This window comes from Anomaloglossus baeobatrachus, chromosome 10, assembly GCF_048569485.1.
Source record: "Anomaloglossus baeobatrachus isolate aAnoBae1 chromosome 10, aAnoBae1.hap1, whole genome shotgun sequence".
NCBI classification, from domain to species: Eukaryota; Metazoa; Chordata; class Amphibia; order Anura; family Aromobatidae; genus Anomaloglossus; species Anomaloglossus baeobatrachus.
In genome coordinates this window covers 193,582,471-193,609,530 of record NC_134362.1, presented here as the reverse complement: position 1 = coordinate 193,609,530, position 27,060 = coordinate 193,582,471, and the positions used below count along the sequence as shown (strand labels likewise).

The 27,060-nt window shown below is 39.8% G+C and overlaps 1 protein-coding gene across 1 annotated transcript in view; it reads right to left on the bottom strand.

Annotated features, from left to right (window-relative positions):
- Positions 1–27,060, bottom strand: part of CDH13 (cadherin 13) — an 867,885-nt gene that overhangs the window by 571,999 nt on the left and 268,826 nt on the right. The window contains exon 3 of the mRNA XM_075326087.1: positions 23,101–23,309. Coding sequence (XP_075182202.1) covers positions 23,101–23,309 — 209 coding nt within the window. The remainder of the gene's footprint in view (positions 1–23,100; positions 23,310–27,060) is intronic.

The following is a 27,060-nucleotide window of genomic DNA, read 5'->3' as shown; positions in this document are numbered from 1 at the left end:
GCAAAGAGACAGACGGGGAAAGAGACAGACGGGGAAAGAGACAGACTGGAAAAGAAACAGACCTGGAAAGAGACAGACAAAGACAGACAGGGAAAGAGACAGACAGGGAAAGAGAGAGACAGACACACACATAGAGACAGACACAGAGATAGAGAGAGTCAGACAGACACAGAGATGGAGACAGATAGACTGATACAAATACAGACGGAGAGATAGAAACAGACACACAGACAGAGATTGGGAGAGAGACAGAGAGACAGTTACTATGCCGGGCAACGCCGGGTACTACAGCTAGCATATATATATATATATATATATATATATATATACATATATATTATTTATATATATATATATATATAAAATAATAATTAGCCCATTGCTAAATTTCCACCAAAGCCTATAAGCATGCTGCCTCATCGTCCTTTCCTTATGGATATTCCCCTTCCCGGCTGAGTGCAGACAAGTCACCTGATTGACCGCTGCACCCTATGTGCTGTATACCTGAGGACAAGCAGATATAGTCCATCACTTACGACCCAGCATTAAAAGTCCAATCAGGGCGAATGTCTCCTTCCGGAATATTTATGGTTATCCAGTGTCTTTAGTGCAGTTATTTAAAACACATTTGTCTCTCCAAAATTAAAGCATTAAGTTCTTTGATTGGAAATGTAATGGGAAGAGGGAGCGGCCGTCTGAATACCGAAGGCTGTGGTACGATTCTTGGACACAGCAATTACGTATATAACAGGAAAATTATCTAGGTGCAGGAAGACTGATTGCTTTCCTTGTAATCATAACAGCGGCTTAACGGTCATTTGGTTCACGGATTCATTCTTTTTTATTACAGTGAAATATAAATAAATCAGGAACACCTAACAATTAAAGAGTCAAGGCGAGGGGCCAACGGCAGCAATAGGAAGCTCCAGGAAATGAAGAATATAACTATGTATGTTGTAGTTATGATATGACCATTGGATCTTATGGAAGAAGTATGGAAGCTATCCTAAGTAAAACAAAAACATCCCCTCCAAAAATACATATATATAAATTTCCAGTGAATAAAGGAAATTCAGAAGTATAGGCTTCTTTAGAAGCTCCTTTCATCTGCTCCTCAGTGTAGGCTTATTTAGAAGCTCCTTTCATCTGCTGCTAAGTGAATGCTTCTTTAGAAGCTCCTTTCATCTTCTGATCAGGATAGGCTTCTTTAGAAGCTCCTTTCATCTGCTGCTCAGTGTAGGCTTCTTTAGAAGCTCCTTTCGTCTGCTGCTCAGGGTAAGCTTCTTTAGAAGCTCCTTTCATATGCTGCTCAGTGTAGGCTTCTTTAGAAGCTCATTTCATCTGCTGCACAGTGTAGGCTTCTTTAGAAGCTCCTTTCATCTGCTGCTAAGTGAAGGCTTCTTTAGAAGCTCCTTTCATCTGCTGCTCAGTGTAGGCTTCTTTAGAAGCTCCTTTCAGCTTCTGATCATGATAGGCTTCTTTAGAAGCTCCTTTCATCTGCTGCTCAGTGTAGGCTTCTTTAGAAGCTCCTTTCATCTGCTGCTAAGTGAAGGCTTCTTTAGAAGCTCCTTTCATCTGCTGCTCAGTGTACGCTTCTTTAGAAGTTCCTTTCATCTGCTGTTCAGTGTAGGCAGGCTTCTTTAGAAGCTCCTTTCATCTGCTGCTAAGTGTGGGCTTCTGTAGAAGCTCCTTTAAGCTGCTGCTCAGTGAAGGCTTCTTTAGAAGCTCCTTTCATCTGCTGCTCAGTGTAGGCTTCTTTAGAAGCTCCTTTCATCTGCTGCTAAGTGAAGGCTTCTTTAGAAGCTCCTTTCATCTGCTGCTCAGTGTAGGCTTCTTTAAAAGTTCCTTTCATCTGCTGTTCAGTGTAGGCAGGCTTCTTTAGAAGCTCCTTTCATCTGCTGCTAAGTGTGGGCTTCTGAAGAAGCTCCTTTCAGCTGCTGCTAAGTGAAGGCTTCTTTAGAAGCTCCTTTCATCTGCTGCTCAGTGTAGACTTCTTTAGAAGTTACTTTCATCTGCTGCTCAGTGATGGCTTCTTTAGAAACTCCTTTAATATGCTGCATAGTGAAGGCTTCTTTAGAAGCTCCTTTCATCTGCTGCTTAGTGAAGGCTTCTTTAGAAGCTCCTTTCATCTGCTGCTCAATGAAGGCTTCATTACAAGCTCCTTTCATCTGCTGCTTAACAAGAGCCTTGCACAACAATCAAGCAAGTAGAGTTTGGGCATTTCCCTGTCAGTACAGTGGTGAGGAACACAGAGGCTCAGATAGAGGAGATCCTGTAGTCTAATTGTTTGAATATAGTGTACAGATCTTACTGAGCAGCAGTTAAAAGGAGCCTTTGAAGATGTAGCATTGCATTATGGTGTTTGAGAAAGAAAGAAAAAGAGAAAGAAAGAAAGAAAGAAAGAGTAAGACTTCAAAACTGTTACTATTTAGCACATTTCGTTACTAATACCAAGAATACCACTCAAAATTTCTCTGAAGTGATTGTTCTAGAGCCGCATGTTGTAGGCAAAGAGATCCTGAATCCAATGATGTATCACTTAGATTTCCGGCTGTAGCCGTTCTGATACAAATCAGAATTTTATAGATTTAGCCATGTAGCAGAGGTGAGACAGCTGTCCCCACCAACACCAGCCTCTCAATAGAGATTGTACACTGACAGTGAGGTGTCAGAAGAGGACTGCAGTGCACGTGCACGTAACTTTATAGTCCAAGCAATGATAAGTCCTGCTGCTTAAACAAACTGCAAATAAACAACATAACCGACCTTGACAAGACAGACATCCCTGAATTCTATGTATTAACCCTTGCAGCATGCTGGCTTCAGCCTACATACCAAAAAGTTGCTGACAGATTCCCTTTAATGCTGGAAAGGGAGGGAATGAAAGTTTCAGCACCTATAGTGCTGACAGAATGCTAATGATGGTTGTAGATTGACAGTGAGGTGTCAGAGGAGGGGGCGTGCCATACTGCTGTGCATGTGACTTTATAGTCCGAGCAATGATAAGTCCTACTGCTTACACAAACATAGCAAACAAACAACAGATTGGACCTTAACAAGACAGGCATCCCTGAATTCTATGTTTTAACCCTTGAAGCATGCTGTCTTCAGATTAGATAGAAAAAACCTACTGACAGATTCCTTTTAATGCTGGAAAAGGAGGGAATGAAAGTTTCAGCACCTATAGTGCTGACAGAATTCTGATAATGACAAACCACTCACTAAAAAAAAAAAAGAGGGACTTTGGGAAAAAAAAAAGAGGGACTTTGGGAAAAAAAGAGGAATTTTGGTGTAAAAAATAGGGACTCTGGGGGGAAAAAAATGCTATGTATTTGAGACTATATTTATTTCTGCATAGAACCACTCTGATTATACATTGGTTTAACATTTTCTCAGTAAAAATATAAATTAGTGGAAGTAAATCCGCTTATTAAAAAATTATACTTTGAAAGCAGAATACGTGAAGGCTGCAAACCCACACACATATGCTCCAGCGTCTGGGCTCCTGCCGCGTTTCCACGTCTTAATGTTCTCTCTGAAATAGAAGTTATGCAGGTCGGAGTCAAATTAATTTGTGCATAGGAAGACGATGGAGTCCCGAGAAAAGCACGGTCACGAGTGATGTGATGGTACCTGCAACGTTACAAGGTCAAGAAGAGAGTCAAGAAAGGAAGAATTCTTGAAAATCCATTATTTCTTGAAGATTTCTCAGGGTATTAGGCAAAAAAAAAAGGTATCCAACAACTTTTGGTTCTAAATCGAATTCCTCCATTGAAAAAAAAGAATCAAAAGAGTGACTAAGGTCAAGGAGTTTTGAGTCAAGTGTTGCATCAAGATTCAGTCCAATAGCATATCTCCCTCTTCTACACCTCAGTGCTACGAAAAATAAGTTTCCTTTTTGAATTGTTTCCAAAAATTGAAAATGGTATTAGGATATAATCCAAAGAAATCCAAAAAGATAGAAATTATTCAATTTAATGGATTGAAAAAAAATGATGGGAAATAAACCTTTCAATTGCATTCACCCATGGGTACACAGGGAGTTAAGTTTACCAATTCCATTTCTTAGATTAATTTTTTAAGCAGCGAACAAAGTAGGATAGTAATGTGTAAAAGAGTTTGAATTCTAGTAATTAAGCTTGATTTTTAATTTTAATGGTTTGAAATTAAAATGTAAATAAAAAGGACTTTCACCCATGGGTGCACAAGGAGTTAAGTTTACCAATTCCATTTTTTAGATGTATTTTCTAAGCAACAAACAAAGTAGGATATTAATGTGTAAAAGAGTTTGAATTCTAGTAATATAATAGTATTAGAATGCATCAAGATTCAGTCCAATAGCATGTCCCTCTTCCACATCTCATTGCTATAACTGGAATCATCAACTAAAGTGCTTTCGAAAAATAGGTTTGCTTTTTTGAATGGTTTCCAAAAATTGAAAATAGTATTAGGAAATAATTCAAATAAATCAAAAGCCTAATGTTTCATTTTAACGATTTCAAATTAAACTGTAAAAAAAAAGGACTTTCACCCACAGGTACACAGGGAGTTAAGTTTACCAATTCCATTTCTTAAATGTATTTTATAAGCAGCAACCAAAGTGGGATCGTAATGCGTAAAAAGAGTTTGAATTCTAGTAATATAATAATATTATAATGCATCAAGATTCAGTCCAATAGCATGTCCCTCTTGCACACCTCAGTGATATAAGTGGAATTACGAAATAAAAATAAATTTGATTTTTTAACTGTTTACGAAAATTGAAAATAGTATTAAGAAATAATCCAAATAAATCAAAAGCTTGATGTTTCATTTCAATGGTCTGAAATTAAAATGTAAAAAAGGAACTTTCACCCACAAGTACACAGGGAGTTAAGTTTACCAATTCCATTTCTTAGATGTATTTTATAAGCAGCAAACAAAGTGGGATTGTAATGCGTAAAAGTTTGAATTTTAGTAATATAATATAAAATAATAAACTGGTAATCGAGCCAGCATGGTTTTATGACACTGTGATCCTGCCAAGCTAATATGATCAGTTTTTATGAGATTAATCAGCCATTGAAAAAAATCAAAAGAATGACTCAGGTTCACATAGAAATTTTTCATTTTAATGGATCAAAAGAAAATAATGGGAAAGAGACCTTTCTATTGTATTCACCCATGGGTATGCAGGGAGTTAGGTTTCCAATTCCATTGTTTAAATATATTTGCAAACAAAGTAGGATAGTAATGCATAAAGGAATTTGATTTTTAGTAATATCATATAAAATGTTATAAAAAAATAAACTGGTAATAGAGTCAGCATGGTTTTATAATGCCACGATCCTGCCAAACTAATCTGATAATGGGAAGATCAATCTAATGCCTCCATTGAAAAAAAAAAAAAAAGAATAACTCAGGTCATGAGTTTTGAAGTCCATCAAGACTCAGTCTAATAGCATAAATCCCTCTTCTGCACCTCAGTGCTTCAAAAAATAAGTTGCTTTTTTGAATGGTTTCCAACAATTGAAAGTCATATTATTAGGAAATTGTCCAAAGAAATCCAAAAAGATATAAATGATTAATTTTAATGGATTGAAATAAAATGATGGGAAAGAGACCATTCAATTGCATTCACCCATGGATACACAGGGAGTTAAGTTTACTAATTCCATTTCTTAGATATATTTTCTAAGCAGCATACAAATCGTATTACTTAGGAAATAATCCAAAGAAATGCAAAAAGATAGGAAATATTAAATCTTAATGGATTGAAATAAAATGTAAAAAAAACCCCAACCTTCACCTATGGATACACAGGGAGTTAAGTTTACCAATTCCATTTCTTAGATGTATTTTTTGTAAGCAGCAAACAAAGTAGAATAGTAAAGCGCAAAAGAGATTGAATTTTAGTAATATAATAATATTATAATGCATCAAGATTCAGTTCAATAGCCTGTCCGTATTGTACACCTCATTACTATAACTGGAATCATCAACTAAAGCACTTTCGGAAAATACGTTTGCTTTATTGAATGGTTTCCAAAAATTGAAAATCATATTAATTAGGAAATAATCCAAAGAAATTCAAAAAGATCGGAAATGTTAAATCTTAATGGATTGAAATAAAATGTAAAAAAAAGACCTTCACCTATGGATACACAGGGAGTTAAGTTTACCAATTCCATTTCTGAGATGTATTTTCTAAGCAGCAAACAAAGTAGGATAGTAAAGCGCAAAAGAGATTGAATTTTAGTAATATAATAATATTATAATGCATCAAGATTCAGTTCAATAGCCTGTCCCTCTTGTACACCTCATCGCTATAGCTGGAATCATCAACTAAAGCGCTTTCGGAAAATAAGTTTGCTTTATTGAATGGTTTCCAAAAACTGAAAATCATATTAATTAGGAAATAATCCAAAGAAATGCAAAAAGATAGGAAATGTTAAATCTTAATGGATTGAAATAAAATGTAAAAAAAAAAAAAAAGACCTTCACCTATGGATACACAGGGAGTTAAGTTTACCAATTCCATTTCTTAGATGTATTTTCTAAGCAGCAAACAAAGTAGGATAGTAAAACGCAAAAGAGTTTGAATTTTAGTAATATAATATGAAATGTTATAAAAAATAAACTGGTAATAGAGTCAGCATGGTTTTATGACACCGTGATCCTGCCAAACTAATCTGATCAGTTTTTATGAGAAGATTAAGCAATAAATGAGATTTTGGCAATGTAATTATTATGATTGATTTGATTTCTTTTTTTTTAGCAAAGCTTTGGATGCTGCCTCATATTACTGATTGGTATTTAGGATTAAAGCCCTGGCACTTGTTGGTGTTTGAGTAATTGAATAAAATACACTATGCATAGGATATTTTATGGTTGTACATAGTCAAATGAGGTTACAATTATTAGTGATGAATTTCAGGATCGATATTTAGATATGTATGGACTGGTTAAAGGTCTGTGGAGGCGCCTAAGGGAAAAAAATCAAGAGCAAACCAAAAGCTGGGAATTGTCATAGGAGTAACAGCAGGGGAAAAGAATAGATAGGAAATAGCTCAGAAGTATTGACAGCACCAGAAGGGGAGTGTGCTGACCTTGTCGGAGGCAGTGACTTATCAAATCTTGATAATGTTGAAGACAGGATTTTATATGATGGAGGCAGCATAATTATGTAAAAGGATAAGGATAAGTGGTAGGTTAAAGGCTGAACAAGTGGGGCCAGCTACTTAGCAGTCGGGAGTGCAGGCTGTGATGTTAGTCACTACTTATGGACAGTACAGACAGAAGAGGAGTCAAGAAAGCTGGGGTCAGAAAACAGGACACGCATGATCACAGGGAGTAAGCAGAGGCGTAGTCAGGGCACAATCCGATGGTTAGAATTCCAGGAGAGCACGTAATAAGTTCAGGGGGAAAACAGAGATGTGGTCAGGTAATGGTCCAAGGTAGAAAGCCAGGAGGTCACGACAGAAACAGGGAGCGGGCAGAGAGGAGTCAAATAACAGTCCAGGGTCAGTAAACAAAGATCAGAACACAAACAGAGACACAAGCCAACAGCACAACTGCAGAACCAGAAAATACAACTGGCAAGGTTCTGGGCAAGCATGCTCAGTAAAGAAGCAGAGTAATTACCAGGAAGGTGAAACACCTGAGTAATCAGCACCAACATGGAATCCTGCACTGTCAATCAAGCTGCTAGCTAAATAGCTCAGGAAAGTGCAGCAGAGCATCCACAAAGGCAAGATGGTCTGCACAGAGGAATAGTGTCACTGCTAGGTCTGTAACCAGGAAAATGCAGCAGAGCATCTTCTAGTTTGAGAGATGCTCTGCACATAGGAAACGTGACTCTGGCAAAGTATGTGCGGTGCTCTGTGTTGAGGATAGGAGTGGGTTAGAGGGGGAGAAAGGGGGTGAACAACCCATTAGTCCTTGGTTATATTTTTTAAACAAAAAACTGGGTCTGAAAGCTCAAAAATGTACCCTGGTCTTCAAAGCAGGAGGAGAGAAGGGGTTAATACTGTGCAATCCACCAGAAAGAGATGTGGAAATATTGATTGATTAATAACTCTTTTATTCCATAGGTCTACGCGTTTCGAGGTATGAAACCTCTTCCTCAGGACCAGAATATCAACAAAGATTGATTGTTGATATTCTGGTCCTTAGGAAGAGGTTTCATACCTCGAAACGCGTAGACCTATGGAACAAAAGAGTTATTAATCAATGAACATTTCCACATCTCTTTCTGGCGGATTGCGCGGCATTAACCCCTTCTCTCCTCCTGCTTTGAAAACATATCCACGTGGGGCCACGGCAGCCGCCATTATCTCATGCTATCTGTAGTGGTTGTGACCCTTCACAACCTCATCTGGTAAGTGTATAATATTATACATTACTCGTTTATTTATCTGGTAAGACCCTATCAGCGCTTCTTTTTTCTAGCTGTATTACAAAAAATTACCCTTAACAGAGGAATGCCTAGCTGCAACTTTCAGCAAAGTATGTTGTCTTTGCTGGAGAAAGTGACCTGTCCACTAATGTGATGATGTTACCCAGGACAGGGTTGGATATATAATATATATAATATAGTAGAATAGTACGAGAAGGGGAATGGATACAAGTACAACTCACAGACAGATTATTAGAAGCACTGAGCTATCCGAGCAGTATTTTAGAAGAAGAGGGAGTTGACCTTGAGGGAGAAAGTGACTTCTGACCTTTTCTATGGACGATGATTTGTCATACAATTCCAAAAAGGGGACAGAGTGAAGAGAATATACTTTTCATCAAAAAAACAGTAAAACAAAAAAAAAAGTTACATAATTCAGACGTTTGAGCTATCGGACTTTATTGGAACGTTTCAATTTATACATCCCAGTTGTTACCTGCTCACTACGGAGAGTCCATTTACGGATCCGAGCACGCAACTTGCAAAGAAGGACGTGCAGGTTAAGGTTTACGTCCTTCAAAAACTTGAGAGACCCATCTATTTACAACACAAGTGGTCGCAACGCAGCTGGACCAAACACAAACCTACTGAGAATGGATGGAAAAACAGAGATGAGCACAAAGCTCCGTCCCCTACAGGCATCTTCCACCATAGACTCAGCCGTCAGTGACAAGTTTATTATCGCTCCTGACAATGGCAAAGAGTTCTTAAGAGTAAAGTTCCTTTACTTGGCCATGTTGACGCAACGTGTTTCAGGTCCAGATGTGCAGTAATCATGAATGGGAATGTAGAAAGCTTCATTAGACCTTTACGTTAGAGCCAGCTGCAGCTCGTGAATCCTCCTGCTGCGTTCTTTATGTATCGCATAACCTTAAATCCAATAGAGACAAAAGGGAACAGTTCTGCAAAGAAGAGCCTACAAATGATGGCAAAAATGCAAAATTTGGACATTGCATAGAACTGGGAACAGGTGAGAACCACTAGGAAGGGGTCTAATTACTAATCTCCAAAACCTAAACACCGTACACACATTGTAGCAATTTTCACACATTTCTAATTTTTGGTTTCCCTACCAAGAGCCACATTGTTGACATAGATAAAAGAGAATATGCGGTTCCTCTTTGCTGCCGTGAAGAAGCCGAGTCAAGGAGTTCAAATAAACAAGTTCATTTTATTTCTCCACGCGTTTCAAAGCCATCTTCTTTGGTTGTATCCAGAGGAAGAGGCAGAATAGCCTTGAAATGCGTGGAGAAATTTGGATGTATTTGGACCCCTTGACTCAGCTTCTTCATGGAAGCGTAGAGGAACCACATACTCTAATCTTCTTGACACCCAAGAATCTGTCTTTTACAAGTCAGCAGTTGTATCACTGCAAGCACCCCAGGTGAGGAGGCACCCCAGTATTCTCCCACCCTGTGTTTCCAGTTAAAACCCTATTTGTTGTGAATACGTTTTCCAGTTTGGGGCTCCCTCTTGTGGTCAGTGCTGGCGGTGCAGTTGATTTGTGGAATGAAATCCCCACACCTGTAGAGGACTGGCAATCAGGGTCAGACTGGGACTATAAAACTGAGTAGTTTTCTCTTGTTACTTGCCGGTGCTCAGTGGTCTCATGTGTGTTAAGGACATTCTGTAACCAGCCCTGCTCACATCCAGAACTTTTCTCAGATAAGTGGTCTTTGTACCTCTGCTGTTTGTTTTTCACTTTCTTGTTGTTTTTCTCTGCTTTGATACTAATGCTTGATTCCTATTTTGTCTGTGTGGAGTTCTTGGTGGAATGGGATCATTCGCTGGGAGTGTCTGTATACTTAGCTTCATGATTCTGCAAGGTATTGTGTTTTTCATGCTTGGTATTAATTCAGTCCCTCATCTGTATTAATGTTTATGGATCCCAGTAACATTTGAGTGCTGATACAGTGGGGGAGAGGTTGTGTGACCTCAGGATTTTTCCATATCAGAAGTGCTGATATTTATTAGTTTTTTTTACAGTTGCAGACAGTGCTCCTTAATATCCTTTCCTATAATGATAGTTTGGGCCTCACCTTTGCTGAATCTGTCTTTTCTAGCTTTGTATTGTGTTTTTCTATATCACCGTAGCCTTTACTTGTTGGGGGCTATCTATCTATCTTTGGAGACTGCTCCAAGGAAGATTAGCTTTCTTATATTTCTATCTGTGAGAATATTTAGTTCTCCGGCTTTGTCGAGACGACCAGGTCACCGTAGGCTCGTCCCACGGCTACTTCTAGTTGTGTGTCAGGATTAGGTCTGCATTCTATTAAGGTTCCAGCCACTCTGTTACTATCTGGGATTCTGCATTTTTTGATCCTCCTCGGTCCCTGAATCATAACACCTATTGAGGCCTCTTTCCACCTTAGCTTATCTCCTACAGTGTTGACACAGTGGCCCCCCAAAACATCCAATAACTCTATTGTGCCATGTCAGACATTTTACCAGGACCAAAGTCTCTCTCTTCCTTAGTACCAGACTTCACTACCCAAAAGTGACCCTACAAATGCCAGTAATGGCGTTCCCATCACAGTGACATCTACCCAGTAGAGAGGAACAGTGATCCCATACATGCCAGTTCTTCTAAGAGAAAGTGACAATACCAAAGTCCTTCCAATAGTGACTCAATAACAGTCTCTACAAGCCTTAATGCTCCAAATAAAGAGTTTCTAACCATACTGTCTCCAAAAGTGACTAAATGCAAGTAACACATCGTCAATATAGCGATAGTTATACAGTTACCATAAGAGTGACATCAATATGTCCCTTCTAACAGTGACATCTACCGAGTAGACAGGAACAGTGACCCCATACATGCCAGTTCTTCTAAGAGAGGGACAATACCAAAGTTCCTTCAACAGTGACCCAATAACAGGTTCTACAAGCCACAATGCTCCACATAAAGAGTTTCTAACCACAGTCCCTTCAAAAGAGACTAAAAGCGAGTAACACGTCGTCAATATAATGATAGTCATATAGTAACATCAACCTGTCCCTTGTAACAGTGCGAGCCCCAAAGTCTGTAACGGTGGAAGCCTCAATGATCCCATAGGATGACTAGCTATAACAAGGGGGACTTCGGCACATTTTTTTTGGGTGGGGGGGTGAACTCTTGTGGTCTTTTCCAGTCTAACTCCTATATAAGTTCACCTTTGTGCAAAATATCTGATATCCGACACTAGTATGATCACCATACTTGAATTTCTATAGTTTACAGTCGGTGAGAATGAAGGCCCATTCCCTAGTTTGTCATGGGGCCCTTTAATTTTGGTTATGTCAGTAAATATGAGCCTTTTGCAAATGTTTACAAAGTGCCTTTAAGGCGAAACACTAAACCACACAGCAGTATAATGTTCATTTGTGTGTGTAAATAATGCAGCGAGCACATGGTGGCATGCCACCTCGAGGTGCCCTCCAAACTCGCTACCATCTGGAGAGCACTAGTGCCTCAAGGGATCCGGTGGAGGCGATTGATTGAGCGAGGTTCACACACTGCATGACACGTATATCCTGTAGAGTTGTGTGTTGAATTATCTTATTTTCTACTCTTGTTTCACGCTGTTTTCTTCGAGGACTTATCATTCAGTAATAATAAACTGCCACTACGTGCCCTGTGCCGGCTATGGTACCAAGACGTGCCCTGTGGCATCTGCAATGATCAGACTTTAAATCACATTATCCCATGTCTAAGTGTCGCTCTGTGGCTTACATCCCGCTCTAGAACTAAAAAGAAACAAAAAGAATAATCATCTGCAACAATAAGTCAGTTATCGAGCCGATAAACGTCCTACCCAACTGCTACCGGCATGGCTGGTTTTCAACCAACTTGGCCGCTTATTATTTCCTTGGATCTTGGCATACATTTGGTGCCAAAATCAATTGCCCACCCCCCAAAAGTGATAAAATGCAAGTAACACGTCGTCAATATAACTATAGTTATATAGTTAGCCATATCCAAGGAATCAACGGTGCTTTAAAAATAAATAATATCCAGTGCATCTAAATAGGGTTTCTGCATCGAATGGGGATAATCATTCGGAAGTAAAGGAAAAATATTTTTTCAGCACTACCCATATGCACAATCTGTAAGCAATGAAAAACATCCCCGTCCACCGTAGGACATTTTTGGTGCTCCACTTCAATAGGTCTTGAAAACTGGAAATGCGAAAGCAGGAAAAACGGAAGAGCCACTCACCATCCTTTACATTTTTCTCTTCTTTATTGAATCATTTTTAAAACTTGTGTATGGGAGTTGCAGAAAGCACATGGACGACAGCCGTTTTATGGTCACGAATCACACTTAAACTGGTCCCTCTCTATTGAAATGTGATTTGTGAACAAAAAACGGCTGTCGTCCATGTGCTTTCTGCAACTCCTTTATTGAACCATTCTTAAAACATGCTTATGAGAGTTGCAGAAAGCACATGGACGAGAGCCGTTTTGTAGTCACAGTTAAACATGATTTGTGAACATGAACTGGCTGTCCTCCATGTGTGTTCTGCAACTCCCATAAGCATGTTTTAAGAATGATTCAGTAAAAAAGATATTTTTTAAAGGACGGTGAGTGCCACTTCTGAGTGATTGCAAATGTGAAAGCAGGAAAAATGGAAGTGGCACTTACCGGCCTTAAAAAAAATGGCTACTTTATTGAATCATTCTTAAAACATACTTATGGGAGTTGCAGAAAGCACACGGATGACAGGAATTTTGTGTTCACAAATCACATTTAAACTGGTCCCTCTCTATTGAAATGTGATTTGTGAACAAAAAACGGCTGTCGTCCATGTGCCTTCTGCAACTCCTTTATTGAACCTTTCTTAAAACATGCTTATGAGAGTTGCAGAAAGCACATGGATGACAGCGTTTTGTGGTCACACTTATACATGATTTGTGAACATGAAATGGCTGTCATCCATGTGCTTTCTGCAACTCCCATAAGCATGTTTTAAGAATGATTCAGTAAAAAAGATATTTTTTAAAGGATGGTTAGTGCCACTTCTGAATGATTACAAATCTGAAAGCAGGAAAAATGGAAGTGGCACTCACCGTCCTTAAAAATGTTTCTTCTTTATTGAATCATTCTTAAAACATACTTATGGGAGTTGCAGAAAGCACATGGATGACAGCCATTCTGTGTTCACAAATCACACTTAAACAGGTCCCTCTCTGTTGAAATGTGATTTGTGAACACAAAACAGCTGTCATTCATGTGGTTTCTGCAACTCGTTTATTGAATCATGTTTAAGAGAGTTGCAGAAAGCACATGGATGACAGCCTTTTTGTGGTCACACTTAAACAGGTCCCTCTCTGTTGAAGTGTGACTTGTGAACACAAAATGGCTGTCATACATATGCCTTCTGCAACTCCCATAAACATACTTTAAAAATGGTTCAATAAAGAAGATACTTTTTAAAGTACCACTTCTGAATGATTTAATTGTGAAAGCAGAAAAAATGGAAGTGGCACTCACCACCCTAAAAAATGTTTCTTCTTTATTAAATCATTCTTAAAACATACTTATGGGAGTTGCAGAAAGCACATAGATGACAGCTGTATCATGTTCACAAATCACACTTAAACAGGTCCCCCTCTGTTGAAGTGTGATTTGTGATCATAAATTGGCTGTTGTCCATGTGGTTTCTGCGATTCCTTTATTGAACCATTATCTATACTACCCGGCTTCACCCGGGTTAATAACTGTTGTTAACAAAATAGAATGTATTAACAAAAATGTATTCTGCTCTGCACACAAAAAATACAAAACAAATAGATAGAAATGTAATGATTAAAAGGCAAAACTAAGCTAATAGAAGCATTTCACAACATATATTTCAACACCACAGATATCCCACACAGATTTAACTAAATTGGCCAAGTAATGTGCTCCATCTGTCTCTTTCCAGGTCAGGTCTGTCTCTTTCCAGGTCTGTCTCTTTCCCCGTCTGTCTCTTTCCCTGTCTGTCTCTTTCCCCTTCTGCCTGTCTCTGTCTGTCTCTTTTTTTGTCTGTCTCTATCTCTCTGTTTCTTTCCCCATCTGTCTCTTTCTAGGTCTGTCTCCCCATCTCTTTGTCTGTGTCTTTTCCTGTCTGTCTCTTTCCCTGTCTGCCTGTCTCTGTCTGTCTCTTTCCTTGTCTGTCTCTATTTCTCTGTCTCTTTCCCCGTCTGTCTCTATCAAGGTCTGTGTCTTTCCCCATCTATCTTTGTCTGTCTCTCTGTTTGTCTCCTCCTTCTCTGTCTGCCTGTCTCTGTCCCTGTCTGCATGTCTGTCTGTCTCTTTCCCCATCTGTCTCTTTCCCCATCTCTTTCCCCATCTGTCTCTTTCCAGGTCTGTCTCTTTCCAGGTCTGTCTCTTTCCAGGTCTGTCTCTTTTCAGGTCTGTCTCTTTTCAGGTCTGTCTCTGTCTATCTCGTTCCAGGTCGGTCTCTTTCCAGGTCTGTCTCTTTCCCCGTCTGTCTCTGTCTGTCTCTTTCACCGTCTGTCTCTGTCTGTCTCTTTCACCATCTGTCTCTGTCTGTCTCTTTCACCGTTTGTCTCTGTCTGTCTCTTTCCCTGTCTGTCTCTATCTCTCTGTCTCTTTCCCTGTCTGTCTCTGTCTGTCTCTCTGTCTGTCTCTCTGTCTGTCTCTCTCTATCCGTCTCACCACTGACATCTTATTACCTCACATATAAGCTTCTTATACTATGAATGTCTTTTGTTCCTATAGCAACCAATCACAGCTCCTACTAATAACCTGTAGTTCCAGGCTCCATTTACTTTAATGAAGGCATGTTGTTTGGAGAGTAACTGTAAAGCGCGGGGTAAATTTTCCTGTCAAAACACAGTCTACGACGTTCCCTGGGTCACATGAGGTGTCTGTGCAAAATTTCGTGATTGTAAATGCGACGGTGCGGATACACTTTTCGTTTCACTTTTTCCCCATTATGTAGATAGGGGCAAAATTGATTGGTAAATTGGAACGCATGGGGTTAAAATTTCACCTCCCAACATAGCCTATGACGCTTTCGGGGTCCAGACGTGTGAGTGTGCAAAATTTTGTGGCTGTAAGTGCGACGGTGCGGATGCCAATCCCAGACATACACACACACACACACACACACACACACACACATACAGCTTTATATATTAGATTCTTAAAACATGCGTATAAGAGTTGCAGAAAGCACATGTACGACAGCCGTTTTGTGGTCACGCTTAAACAGGTCCCTCTCTCTTGAAATGTGATTTGTGAACAAGAAACGACTGTCGTCCATGTGCCTTCTGCAACTGCCCTAAGCATGTTTTAAGAATGGTTAAATAAAGAAGATAATTTTTAAAGAACAGTGTGAGTGCCACTTCTGAATGATTGCAAAAGTGAAAGCAGGAAAAATGGAAGTGGCACTCAGAAGCCTTAAATTGTTTTTCTTCTTTATTGCATCACTCTTAAAACATACTTATGGGAGTTGCAGAAAGCACATGGACGACAGCAGTTTCATGTTCACAAATCACTCTTCAACAGGTCCCTCTCTGTTGAAGTGTGATTTGTGAACACAAAACGGCTGTCATCCATGTGCTTTCTGCGACTCCCATAAGCATATTTTAAGAATGATTCAATAAAGAAGAAAACTTTTAAGGAAGGTGAGTGCCACTTCCATTTTTCCTGCTTTCACATTTGCAATTTTCAAGACTACTGAAGTGGCACTCATCGTCCTTAAAAAAAATTTCTTCTTTATTGAATCATTCTTAAAACATACTTATGGGAGTTGCAGAAAGCACATAGACGACAGCTGGTTCATTTTCACCAATCACACTCAAACAGGTCCCTCTCTGTTGAAATGTGACTTATGAGCACAAAACAGCTGTCCTTCATGTGCTTTCTGCAACTCCTTTATTGAACCATTCTTAAAGCATGCTTTTGAGAGTTGCAGAAAGCACATGGACGACTGCCATTGTGTGGTCACACTTAAACAGGTCCCTCTCTGTTGAAATGTGATTTGTCAACATGAAACAGCTGTCGTTCATGTGCTTTCTGCAACTACCGTAAGCATGTTTTAAGAATGGTTCAATAAAAAAGATAATTTTTAAAGGGCAGTGAGTGCCACTTCTGAATGATTGCCAAAGTGAAAGCAGGAAAAATGGAAGTGGCACTCACCATCCTTAAACATTTTTCTTTATTGAATCATTCTTAAAAAATACTTATGGGAGTTGCAGAAAGCCCACCATCACCAAGATGGATAATCTAAATATTTTGGCCTTGGAAGAGTATCTAAGGCTACTTTCACACATCCGGTTTGAGCAGTGCGGCTCAATCCGGCTGTGAAACCTATGCAACGGATGTGGCGAAAACACTGCATCCTTTGCATAAGTTTTTACATGCGGCCGGTCCGGTTTTTTCCGATTGCGGCACGCTACTGAGCATGCGCAGTGGAAGAAACCGCATGCGGCGGCCGGATGCGTTTTTTTCCGCATCGCGCCGCATCCGGCGTCCATAGGCATGCATTGAAAATGTGCCGCAGCGGCCGGATGCGGCGCGATGCGGGTTTTTTTGCCGGACAAAAAAACGTTGCAAGACACGTTGCCTCCGGCCGCCGCTTTGATAAATTTTGACGAATCCGGAAAAAAACGGATGCAACGCAAAGCCATCAGGTACAATCCGGTAACAATGCAAATCTATGGGGATAAAACGGATGCGGTACTGGATCCGTTTTACCCGTTTTTTTCCGGATTGTACCTGATGGGAAAAAACTGATGTGTGAAAGTAGCCTTATTGGTGTCCACTACCACAAGATGGAGAATCTAAATACTTGGACTATGGAAGAGTATCTTATTGGTGCCCGCCATCACCAAGATGGAGAATCTAAATACTTTGGCGATGAACGAGCATCTTATTGGTGCCCACCATCACCAACATGAAAAATCTAAATACTTTGGCCATGGAAGAGTATTTTATTGGCACCTATCATCACCAAGATGGAGAATCTAAATACTTTGGCCTTGAAAGAGTATTTTATTGGTGCCCACCATCACCAAGATGGAGAATCTAAATACTTTGGCCATGGAAGAGTATTTTATTGGCTCCTACCATCACCAAGATGGAGAATCTAAATACTTTGGCCTTGGAAGAGTATGTTATTGGTGCCCACCATAACCAAGATGGGGACTCTAAATACTTTGGCAATGAAAGAGGATTTTATTGGCACCTACCATCACCAAGATGGAGACTCTAAATACTTTGGCCATGGAAGTGTATCTTATTGGCGCCCACGATAACCAAGATGTAGAACCTAAATACTTTGTCCATGGTAGAGCATCTTATTGGTGCCCACCATCACGAAGATGGAGAATCTAAATTATTTGGCCATGGAAGAGTATGTTATTGGTGCCCACCATCACCAAGATGGGGAATCTAAATATGTTGGCCATGGAAGATTACCTTATTGGTGCCCATCATCAACAAGATGAAGAACCTAAATATTTTAATCATGGAAGAGCATCTTATTGGTGCCCACCATCACCAAGATGGAAAATCTAAATACTTTGGCCATGGAAGAGCATTTTATTGGTGTCCATCATCACCAAGATGGAGAATCTGAATACTTTGGCCATGGAAGAGTATCTTATTGGTACCCACCATCACCAAGATGCAAAATCTATATACTTTGGCCATGGAAGAGCATCTTACTGGTGTCCACCATCACCAAGATGGAGAATCTAAATACTTTGGCCATGGAAGAGTATTTTATTAGCGCCCACCATCACCAAGATATAGAACATAAATACTTTGGCAATGGAAGAGTATCTTATTGGTGCCCACCATCACCAAGATGGAGAATGCTCCATTTAAAACTCAACGCCAAAGAAATTTCTATTCAGGATCTATAATTCTATGACAACCCCACGTTACTTGTCAGACCCACTTTCCTATAATCAAATCTTAAAAAAAGAAAAAAGTCAATCAGAGCTTTGACTTGAAAGAAGAAGAGGAAGACGACTCAATTACGCATTCTTCCATGTCTGGGTTACTGTCAGCTCTGTACTCCGCAGGACCTAATCTCTTAGCCATATGATTTAAATACTGACTCTGTGGATTGTTTTAAGCTGCTGCAGATAAAATGATAAAATGATACAGAGGAGAGAACGCGACTCCAGGAAAAATTAGTATTTTAGAGATTAAAATGTCACTGAGAAGAGCTGAAAACTCACCGCACATAAATTTACAACTCCCGGAGTCCATGGCGGGCGAATTCGCCATCACAGAAGAAAGCACGGGAAACATTAATAAATCTAATTAAATCACATCATGAAGATAACATTTCATCAGAATAATTAAAAAGAATAAAAATTCTGAATTTTAGATTTTTAACACCGAACGCATATACATTTAGATGAAGTTTAAAGACCAGGCGACTGGCCTAAAACTGCAGGACTATCAAGACGTAACCATGACCTTAACTTCTGCCTACAAGGCAAAAAAGTCAATTAACCGCTCATGATGGCACGAATTCCAAAGATTATCCGAATCCTCGCAACCGTCACTGAGAAATTACAGTAATGCGTGAAACAAGGTGAGGTCACAATTTTTTTAGGACATTAAAAGAAAAAAACAAATAAAGAATCCATAAATGATAGTTTTGAATAGTACAAGTCAATCCACAAGAAAAACAAGCCCTTACACAACTACATCGGTAAATAATAATAATAATAATAATAATAAAATTAAATATTGTAAAACTATTATTATTATTATTATATGTTTAGCTATTATGTAATGCATTGTTATTCAAATTATTATTATTATTATTACATTATATATACATATAATATAATTAATATATTAAATATTAAACAAGCCCTTGCACAGCTATGTTAATTAAAAGATAATTATACATATTTTATTATTTTATATATTGTGTAATTTATTATTGATATTATGTAATTATTAATTATATATTAATAAATATTAATTAAAATATTAAATAATAATAAGCAAGCCCCTACACAATTACATTGATTAAACATATATAAATAATAATAGTCATAATAATAATAATAATAATAATAATAATAAAAAAAAAACATTTGTGAAATAGAATGTGCCATAAAAAAGTCAACTGACAAAAAAACCCAAGACCTTACACAACTACGTTGAGTACAAAAATTATAATAAAAGATTAAATAATAATAATAATAATAATACATTTAGTCATATTATTATTATTATTATTGTAAATAATTAATATATGAAATAACAAGCCTGTGCACAACTATGTTGATAAAAAAAAGAATTATACATATTTTATTATTTTATATATTTTTTATTATTGTTATTATTATTATTAATATTATTATTAGTAGTAGTAGTAGTAGTAGTAGTAGTAGTAGTAGTAGTATTATATTAATATTAATTAATAAATATATTAAATAATAAACAAGCCAATGCACAACTATGTTGATAAAAAAAAAAATATACATATTTTATTATTTTATATATTTTTTATTATTGTTATTATTATTATTATTAGTAGTAGTAGTAGTAGTAGTATTATATTAATATTAATTAATAAATATATTAAATAATAAACAAGCCAATGCACAACTATGTTGATAAAAAAGAATTATACATATTTTATTATTCTATATATTTTTTATTATTGTTATTATTATTATTATTAGTAGTAGTAGTAGTAGTAGTAGTAGTAGTAGTAGTAGTAGGTAGTAGTAGTAGTAGTAGTAGTAGTAGTAGTAGTAGTAGTAGTAGTATATTAATATTAAATAATTAATATATTAAATTATAAACAAGCCTATGCACGACTATGTTGATAAAAAAAGAATTATACATATTTTATTATTTTATATTATTATTATTATATTCATCATTGATATTATGTATTTATTAATTATATATTAATACATATTAATTAAAATATAATAATAATAATATTTGTGAAATAGAATGTGCCATGACAAAAAAAAACTAGGCCTCATTCCCAAAATAATTAATTACTTGGAATCCATAACATTTCCATTGCGATTTACATGATAATATTTTTGCCATTGATTGTGATGGGACATCCAATGGTGAGAACAAGAGTGGAAAAATCTGTTAGAATACATTTTTTTATTTATCAATGTAAAAGGTGTAATATTTTTTTACCACATTCAGAATTGAAATTCCTGCAAATGTAATGAAGCGCTAAGAAAATGTAACACGTAATACATTTTAGAGTAATACGACCATTTCCTAAATTCTCTAGTGTTTCTTCCATATCATCTCAGAGTTCCACAAAACACACCACTGACCAGTAAGAAATTCTCCATCTGATCCTACAATAATTTTCACTGTGTATATTACGCGCAATATTCCGAACAAGTATTGAGATGTCGGCAGGCGCCGATTAACACCATTTTCACGGCTGCGGCTCAACACTCTTACCGCATGGTCTCCAAGTAACCAAATTCATACAGCCGTGTAAGATGATGATTTGGATATCTTCTCATTAACCAAGTGCACTGCAGAAAATACCAGGAACCCCACAATCCCATCATGAGACAATGTCATTATTTGTACAGCCTGCGTAGACGGCTATAGGTCAGAATATTTCAATTTGACAATTTTTAGAATTGGGAGTGGTAGCACGTACTATTGGAGTTGTCTGGGATTTTTACATTAATGGCCTATCCTTAGGATAGCTCATCAATATCTGATCATTGCGGGTTCAACACCCGACACCTGCATCCATCACCAGTCACAAGTGCAGAGTTACAGAGCCAAACAACTTTGTCATATATATAGTGGTTGTGGCCATGTGCTGCACGCCCACGCCCTATTCGAAGTCAGGAGGTGGGTTGTGTTGCTCCACAATTGAGTGCTTACGCCTGCTGCCATCACCGCGGACAAGTGATCGGCGGTAGTGCCGACTGTGACACCCCCCACCAACCAGATATTGATCACCAATCCTAAGGATAGGTCATCATTATAAAAGTTCTGGACAACCCCTTTAAATCCATAATGATCCACCAAGTCAGATCTTTTTAAAAGGGTTTACCAAGATGGAAAAAAATGACTTTTTTAAAAAACCACCTCCGAGCGTGTCCACACTGGCTCTGTCCTTTCGAGGCAAAAATGGCAACTGTGATGCCCCAAAAGGATGCTCAAATATCAAGACAAAGTAATAGGTGCAAAAGGGTGTTTATCAGAACATGTTTTAACCCTGGAATAGGGTCTTCATCAGAAAGCTAAAGATCCAGCAAGTTTCACAGATACTAGTACCGATAATAGTATCATGTCATGTCTCCGTGAGCTGCAAAGCGCAACCGGTTCTTTAATATAGAATTCGAGCTTTGCAGTTTGGTCCAAATGTTTGGCACTCATGGAAACCAGAAGATGACTTCACGTTGAGGAAACTTCTTTCTTGCCTACCTTAGAAATACTGTAATCTGTCCAACAAAGAAGCATCAGAAACCTACAGATGCAGCAAATGTCACCGATACTGCTCTAGCATGTGACCATAGTATCATGTCATGCCTTCACGAACTGGATAGCGCAACCGGTCATCTATGGTTATTGTAGAATTCGAGCTTTGCAGTTTGGTGCAAATTTGGCACTCATGGAAACCAGAAGATGATTTCACGTTGAAGAAACCTCTTTCTTGTCTACTCTAGAAATACTCTAACCTGTCCAAGAAAGAAGCACCAGAAAGCTATAGATGCCGCAAATGTCACCGATACTGCTCTAGCACTTGACAATAGTATCATGTCATGCCTCCGCGAGCTGCTTAGCACAACCGGTTCTCTAATGACTGTAGAATTCAAGCTTTGCAGTTTGGTCAAAACTTGGCAAACATGGAAACCAGAAGATGACTTCATGTTGAGGAAACTTATTTTCTTGTCTACCTTTAAAATACTCTAACCTGTCCAACAAAGAAGCATCAGAAAGCTATAGATGCAGCAAATGTCACCGATACTGCTCTAGCACGTGACAATAGTATCATGTCATGCCTTCGCGAGCTGCATAGCGCACCTGTCATCAACTGTGATTGTTGAATTCGAGCATTGCCACTGGTCCAAACATTCATGGAAACCAAAAGATGATTTCACATTAAGGAAACCTCTTTCTGGTCTACCGAAGAAATACTGTAACTTGTCCAACAAAGAAGCATCAGAAAGCCATAGATGCAGCAAATGTCACTGATACTGCTCTAGCACGTGATAATAGTATCATGTCATGCCTGAATGAGCTAAATAGCACAACCGGTTCTCTAATATGTCTGTAGAATTCGAGCTTTGCAGTTTTGAAGGAAACCAGAAGATGACTTCATGCTGAGAAAACGTCTTTCTTGTCTACTCTAGAAATACTCTAATCTGTCCAACAAAGAAGCATCAGAAAGCTACGGCTCAGCAAATGTCACCGATACTGCTCTAGCACGTGATAGTAGTATCATATCATGCCTTCTCGAGCTGCGTAGTGCAACTGGCCATCTATGATGATTGTAGAATTCGAGCTTTGCCGTTTGGTGCAAACTTGGCACTCATGGAAACCAGAAGATGACTTCACGTTGAGGAAACTTCTTTCTTGTCTACCCTAGAAATACTCCAACATGTCCAACAAAGAAGCATCTAAAAAGCAACCTGAGGACCCCTCACCTTCCAAAAGAGGTTGACTAGGTATCCCCTGCCATTTTTACCTTTATTGAGTTGTGCCTTTCCTTCCTCCCCAGAATCTTGACTTCTGCCATATCATCGGAGTGAAGGGAACGAGCATTGATGAACAAAACCCGGATGTTCTCCGTCACGTTCCTCAAAGCAATTAATGATCCATCAGGTTCCACTTTGAAATCTGGGTTGGAGACCTCATACTGCACGTCTTCATTACCTTGACAATCATCAAACTGCACTGTAAAAAAAAAAATAGAATACAATAAATGTTATGTTGTAGCTCTATTATATGCCACCGCCAGAAATTACACAATTCTCTGCAGCCAATTTGCATGTTGGAGTTCAAGAATCCCATATTCTAATAATCCTACTTATCACATATTCCGGTGGTAGAGATAGAATACAGACATGATGGTGCTTACGTTTTAATTCCTAGTTTGTCCATGGAAGACAGACCTCGGAAGCTAAGCTCTTCTAATACTTTGCATTTCTATGGCGGCAATTACCAGACTTACTTATCCATATCTGATCCCGTCTGTTCCTCATAAGGATTGTGTCTGCGCTAATTAAACCAACCGATATCTAATAATCAAATCTCGAGGCTTCTGACGGCAATTAAGGGAACTTAACATAAAATTGTGAGGCCGATGTAAGCACATTGGTTTGTATATGGAGCCTACCCGTAAAACGCTGCCCCCTTCCATCAGTGACCATCAACATCTACTTGTAAGAACTCTGTAGCAATGATTACCACACTACCTAAAGGGCTCATTTTGGAGACGTTGTCATGTTACGATGACGCCTGTCCGTATCAACCTGTTTCATAGTATTTGGCAAGATTTTCGTACCAATCTTAAAGAAACGCCATAAGCCAACTTGGCAATTCATTACCACCTCTTTGACGTGAGTTCATACTCTTGGTAATTCATGACCACCTCTTTGACGAAAGTTCATACTTTGGGTAATTCATGACCACCTCTTCCTACCTTGAGTTCATACTCTTGGTAATTCATGATCACCTCTTTGACGAGAGTTCATACTTTTGGTACTTCATGACCACCTCTTTGACGTGAGTTCATACTCTTGGTAATTCATGACCACCTCTTCCTACCTTGAGTTCATACTCTTGGTAATTCATGACCACCTCTTTGACGAGAGTTCATACTTTTGGTAATTCATGACCACCTCTTTGACGTGAGTTCAAACTCTTGGTAATTCATGACCACCTCTTTGACGAAAGTTAATACTTTTGGCAATTCATGACCACCTCTTCCTACCTTGAGTTCATACTCTTGGTAATTCATGACCACCTCTTTGACGAGAGTTCATACTTTTGGTAATTCATGACCACCTCTTCCTACCTTGAGTTCATACTCTTGGTAATTCATGACCACCTCTTTGACGAGAGTTCATACTTTTGGTAATTCATGACCACCTCTTTGACGTGAGTTCAAACTCTTGGTAATTCATGACCACCTCTTTGACGAAAGTTAATACTTTTGGCAATTCATGACCACCTCTTCCTACCTTGAGTTCATACTCTTGGTAATTCATGACCACCTCTTTGACGAGAGTTCATACTTTTGGTAATTCATGACCACCTCTTCCTACCTTGAGTTCATACTCTTGATAATTCATGACCACCTCTTTGACGAGAGTTCATACTTTTGGTAATTCATGACCACCTCTTTCACGTGAGTTCATACTCTTGGTAATTCATGACCACCTCTTTAAAATGGGTTCATACCCAATGGTCAATGTTAGACGAATGTAACACAAGTGCACGACCTCACCCACAAACCCCATCACCCAGCCTAATATATACCTTAATCACCTATGCCTTCCTACCCTCCATACATATGCACACGTGTGTTCTCAATGGGGACTGAGGAAAAACTACTCTTAGACTCCTCTGGTGGCACTGTATCTCCCGGTAGACAAAAAAAGTCCAACATGTCAAAATCAAATTGCTTGATCCTTCTTTCCCGAAATATTTGCAGCTGATGGAGAGCTGGGAAAGCAGATATTTGGCAAGTCTAGCCAAAATCTGCAGGTTATGGGCACCTTAAAGGGATCGTCTGTAAATTGACAAAGGGACTATGACTATCATCAATATACTTCAATTAAAAAATCCCTATCTTTCCCTCTCCACTCCAATTTGTGTTTTTCTTGTTGTTTTATATCCAACTACAGTTCATTTGAATCTCCCAGCATGCATATCACACTAGGTACGGGGAAGTACTAAGCGAGCGGAGAAAGGGAAGGGAAACCTTGTGTCTACGGAACGGGATGATGGTGACCCCTGACCAAACCAACTTCTGGTCCCTGGAGTCCTTCACCATCCTAGATAGGTTCCGCACCTATGCGCTGAGCCGGATACCTGACCCTAGGTATCCCTAGTGCTGGACCCTAAATAGGGAATGGGTGGGATGAGCTCTTTGTCAACCCCACTAAAGACTATACAAAGACACAAGAGGACACACGGCAACACAGGGAGGACACACAGCAATGATACTACAGATGAATACAAGACACCTGCTTGCAACCAGAGCTTGAATGAACTGAATAATATCACGAGCACCAGTCCACGGAAGATGGGAGTATTTTAGCACCAAGATAATACTGATGATCAGCAGCTGGTGGAAGGCGAGCTCCTGCAGAGACGTAAAGGGAGAGAGATGAAAATCCAGCAGAAAAGCTACCTATATCAATGAATACTAACAGCAGGAACAATGGAAAGTCAGGGAGCATTTTACGCAGTCAGATGCTGTGACCTTCTATGGCCAGAAACCACATGACTGTGTCACCCGTGACAATGCACTGGGGATTTTCAAATGAGACGTCATCAGGAGGCTGGTACTAGAGTCACTGCAGCAGCTGGTGTCCCCAAACTTAAATGGACTGTCATTAGGGACCACCCTTTCAGGGGCTCAGCTATGCTCTGTTATGCTGTGCACATGCTGTTTGTCAATAGTCCGTGAGGGGGCGCACAGCCAGCGCCGAGTGTGTGAGGGGGGGTGCACAGCCAGCAACGAGAGTATGAGTGTGCGCACAGCCAGTGACGAGCCCGTGAGGGAGTGCACAGCCAGTGACAAGCCCGTGAGGGAGCGCACAGCCAGCGAAGAGCCCGTGAGGGAGCGCACAGCCAGCGAAGAGCCCGTGAGGGAGCGCACAGCCAGCGAAGAGCTCGTGAGGCAGCGCACAGCCAGTGACGAGCCCGTGAGGCAGCGCACAGCCAGTGACGAGCCCATGAGGGAGCGCACAGCCAGTGACGAGCCCGTGAGGGAGCGCACAGCCAGTGACGAGCCCGTGAGGGAGTGCACAGCCAGTGACAAGCCCGTGAGGGAGCGCACAGCCAGCGAAGAGCTTGTGAGGGAGCGCACAGCCAGCAAAGAGCCCGTGAGGGAGCGCACAGCCAGCGAAGAGCTCGTGAGGCAGCGCACAACCAGTGACGAGCCCGTGAGGCAGCGCACAGCCAGTGACGAGCCCGTGAGGGAGCGCACAGCCAGTGACGAGCCCGTGAGGGAGCGCACAGCCAGTGACGAGCCCGTGAGGGAGCGCACAGCCAATGACGAGCCCGTGAGGGAGCGCACAGCCAATCACGAGCTCGTGAGGGAGCGCACAGCCAGTGACGAGCCCGTGAGGGAGCGCACAGCCAATGACGAGCCCGTGAGGGAGCGCACAGCCAGTGAGGAGCCCATGAGGGAGCGCACAGCCAGTGACGAGCCCATGAGGGAGCGCACAGCCAGTGACGAGCCCGTGAGGCAGCGCACAGCCAGCGAAGAGCCCATGAGGGAGCGCACAGCCAGTGAAGGAGTCCATGAGGTTGCGCACAGCCAGTGAAGAGCCCATGAGGGAGCGCACAGCCAGTGAAGAGCCCATGAGGGAGCGTACAGCCAGTGAGGAGCCCATGATGGAGCGTACAGCCAGTGAGGAGCCCATGATGGAGCGTACAGCCAGTGAGGAGCCTGTGAGGGAGCACACAGCCA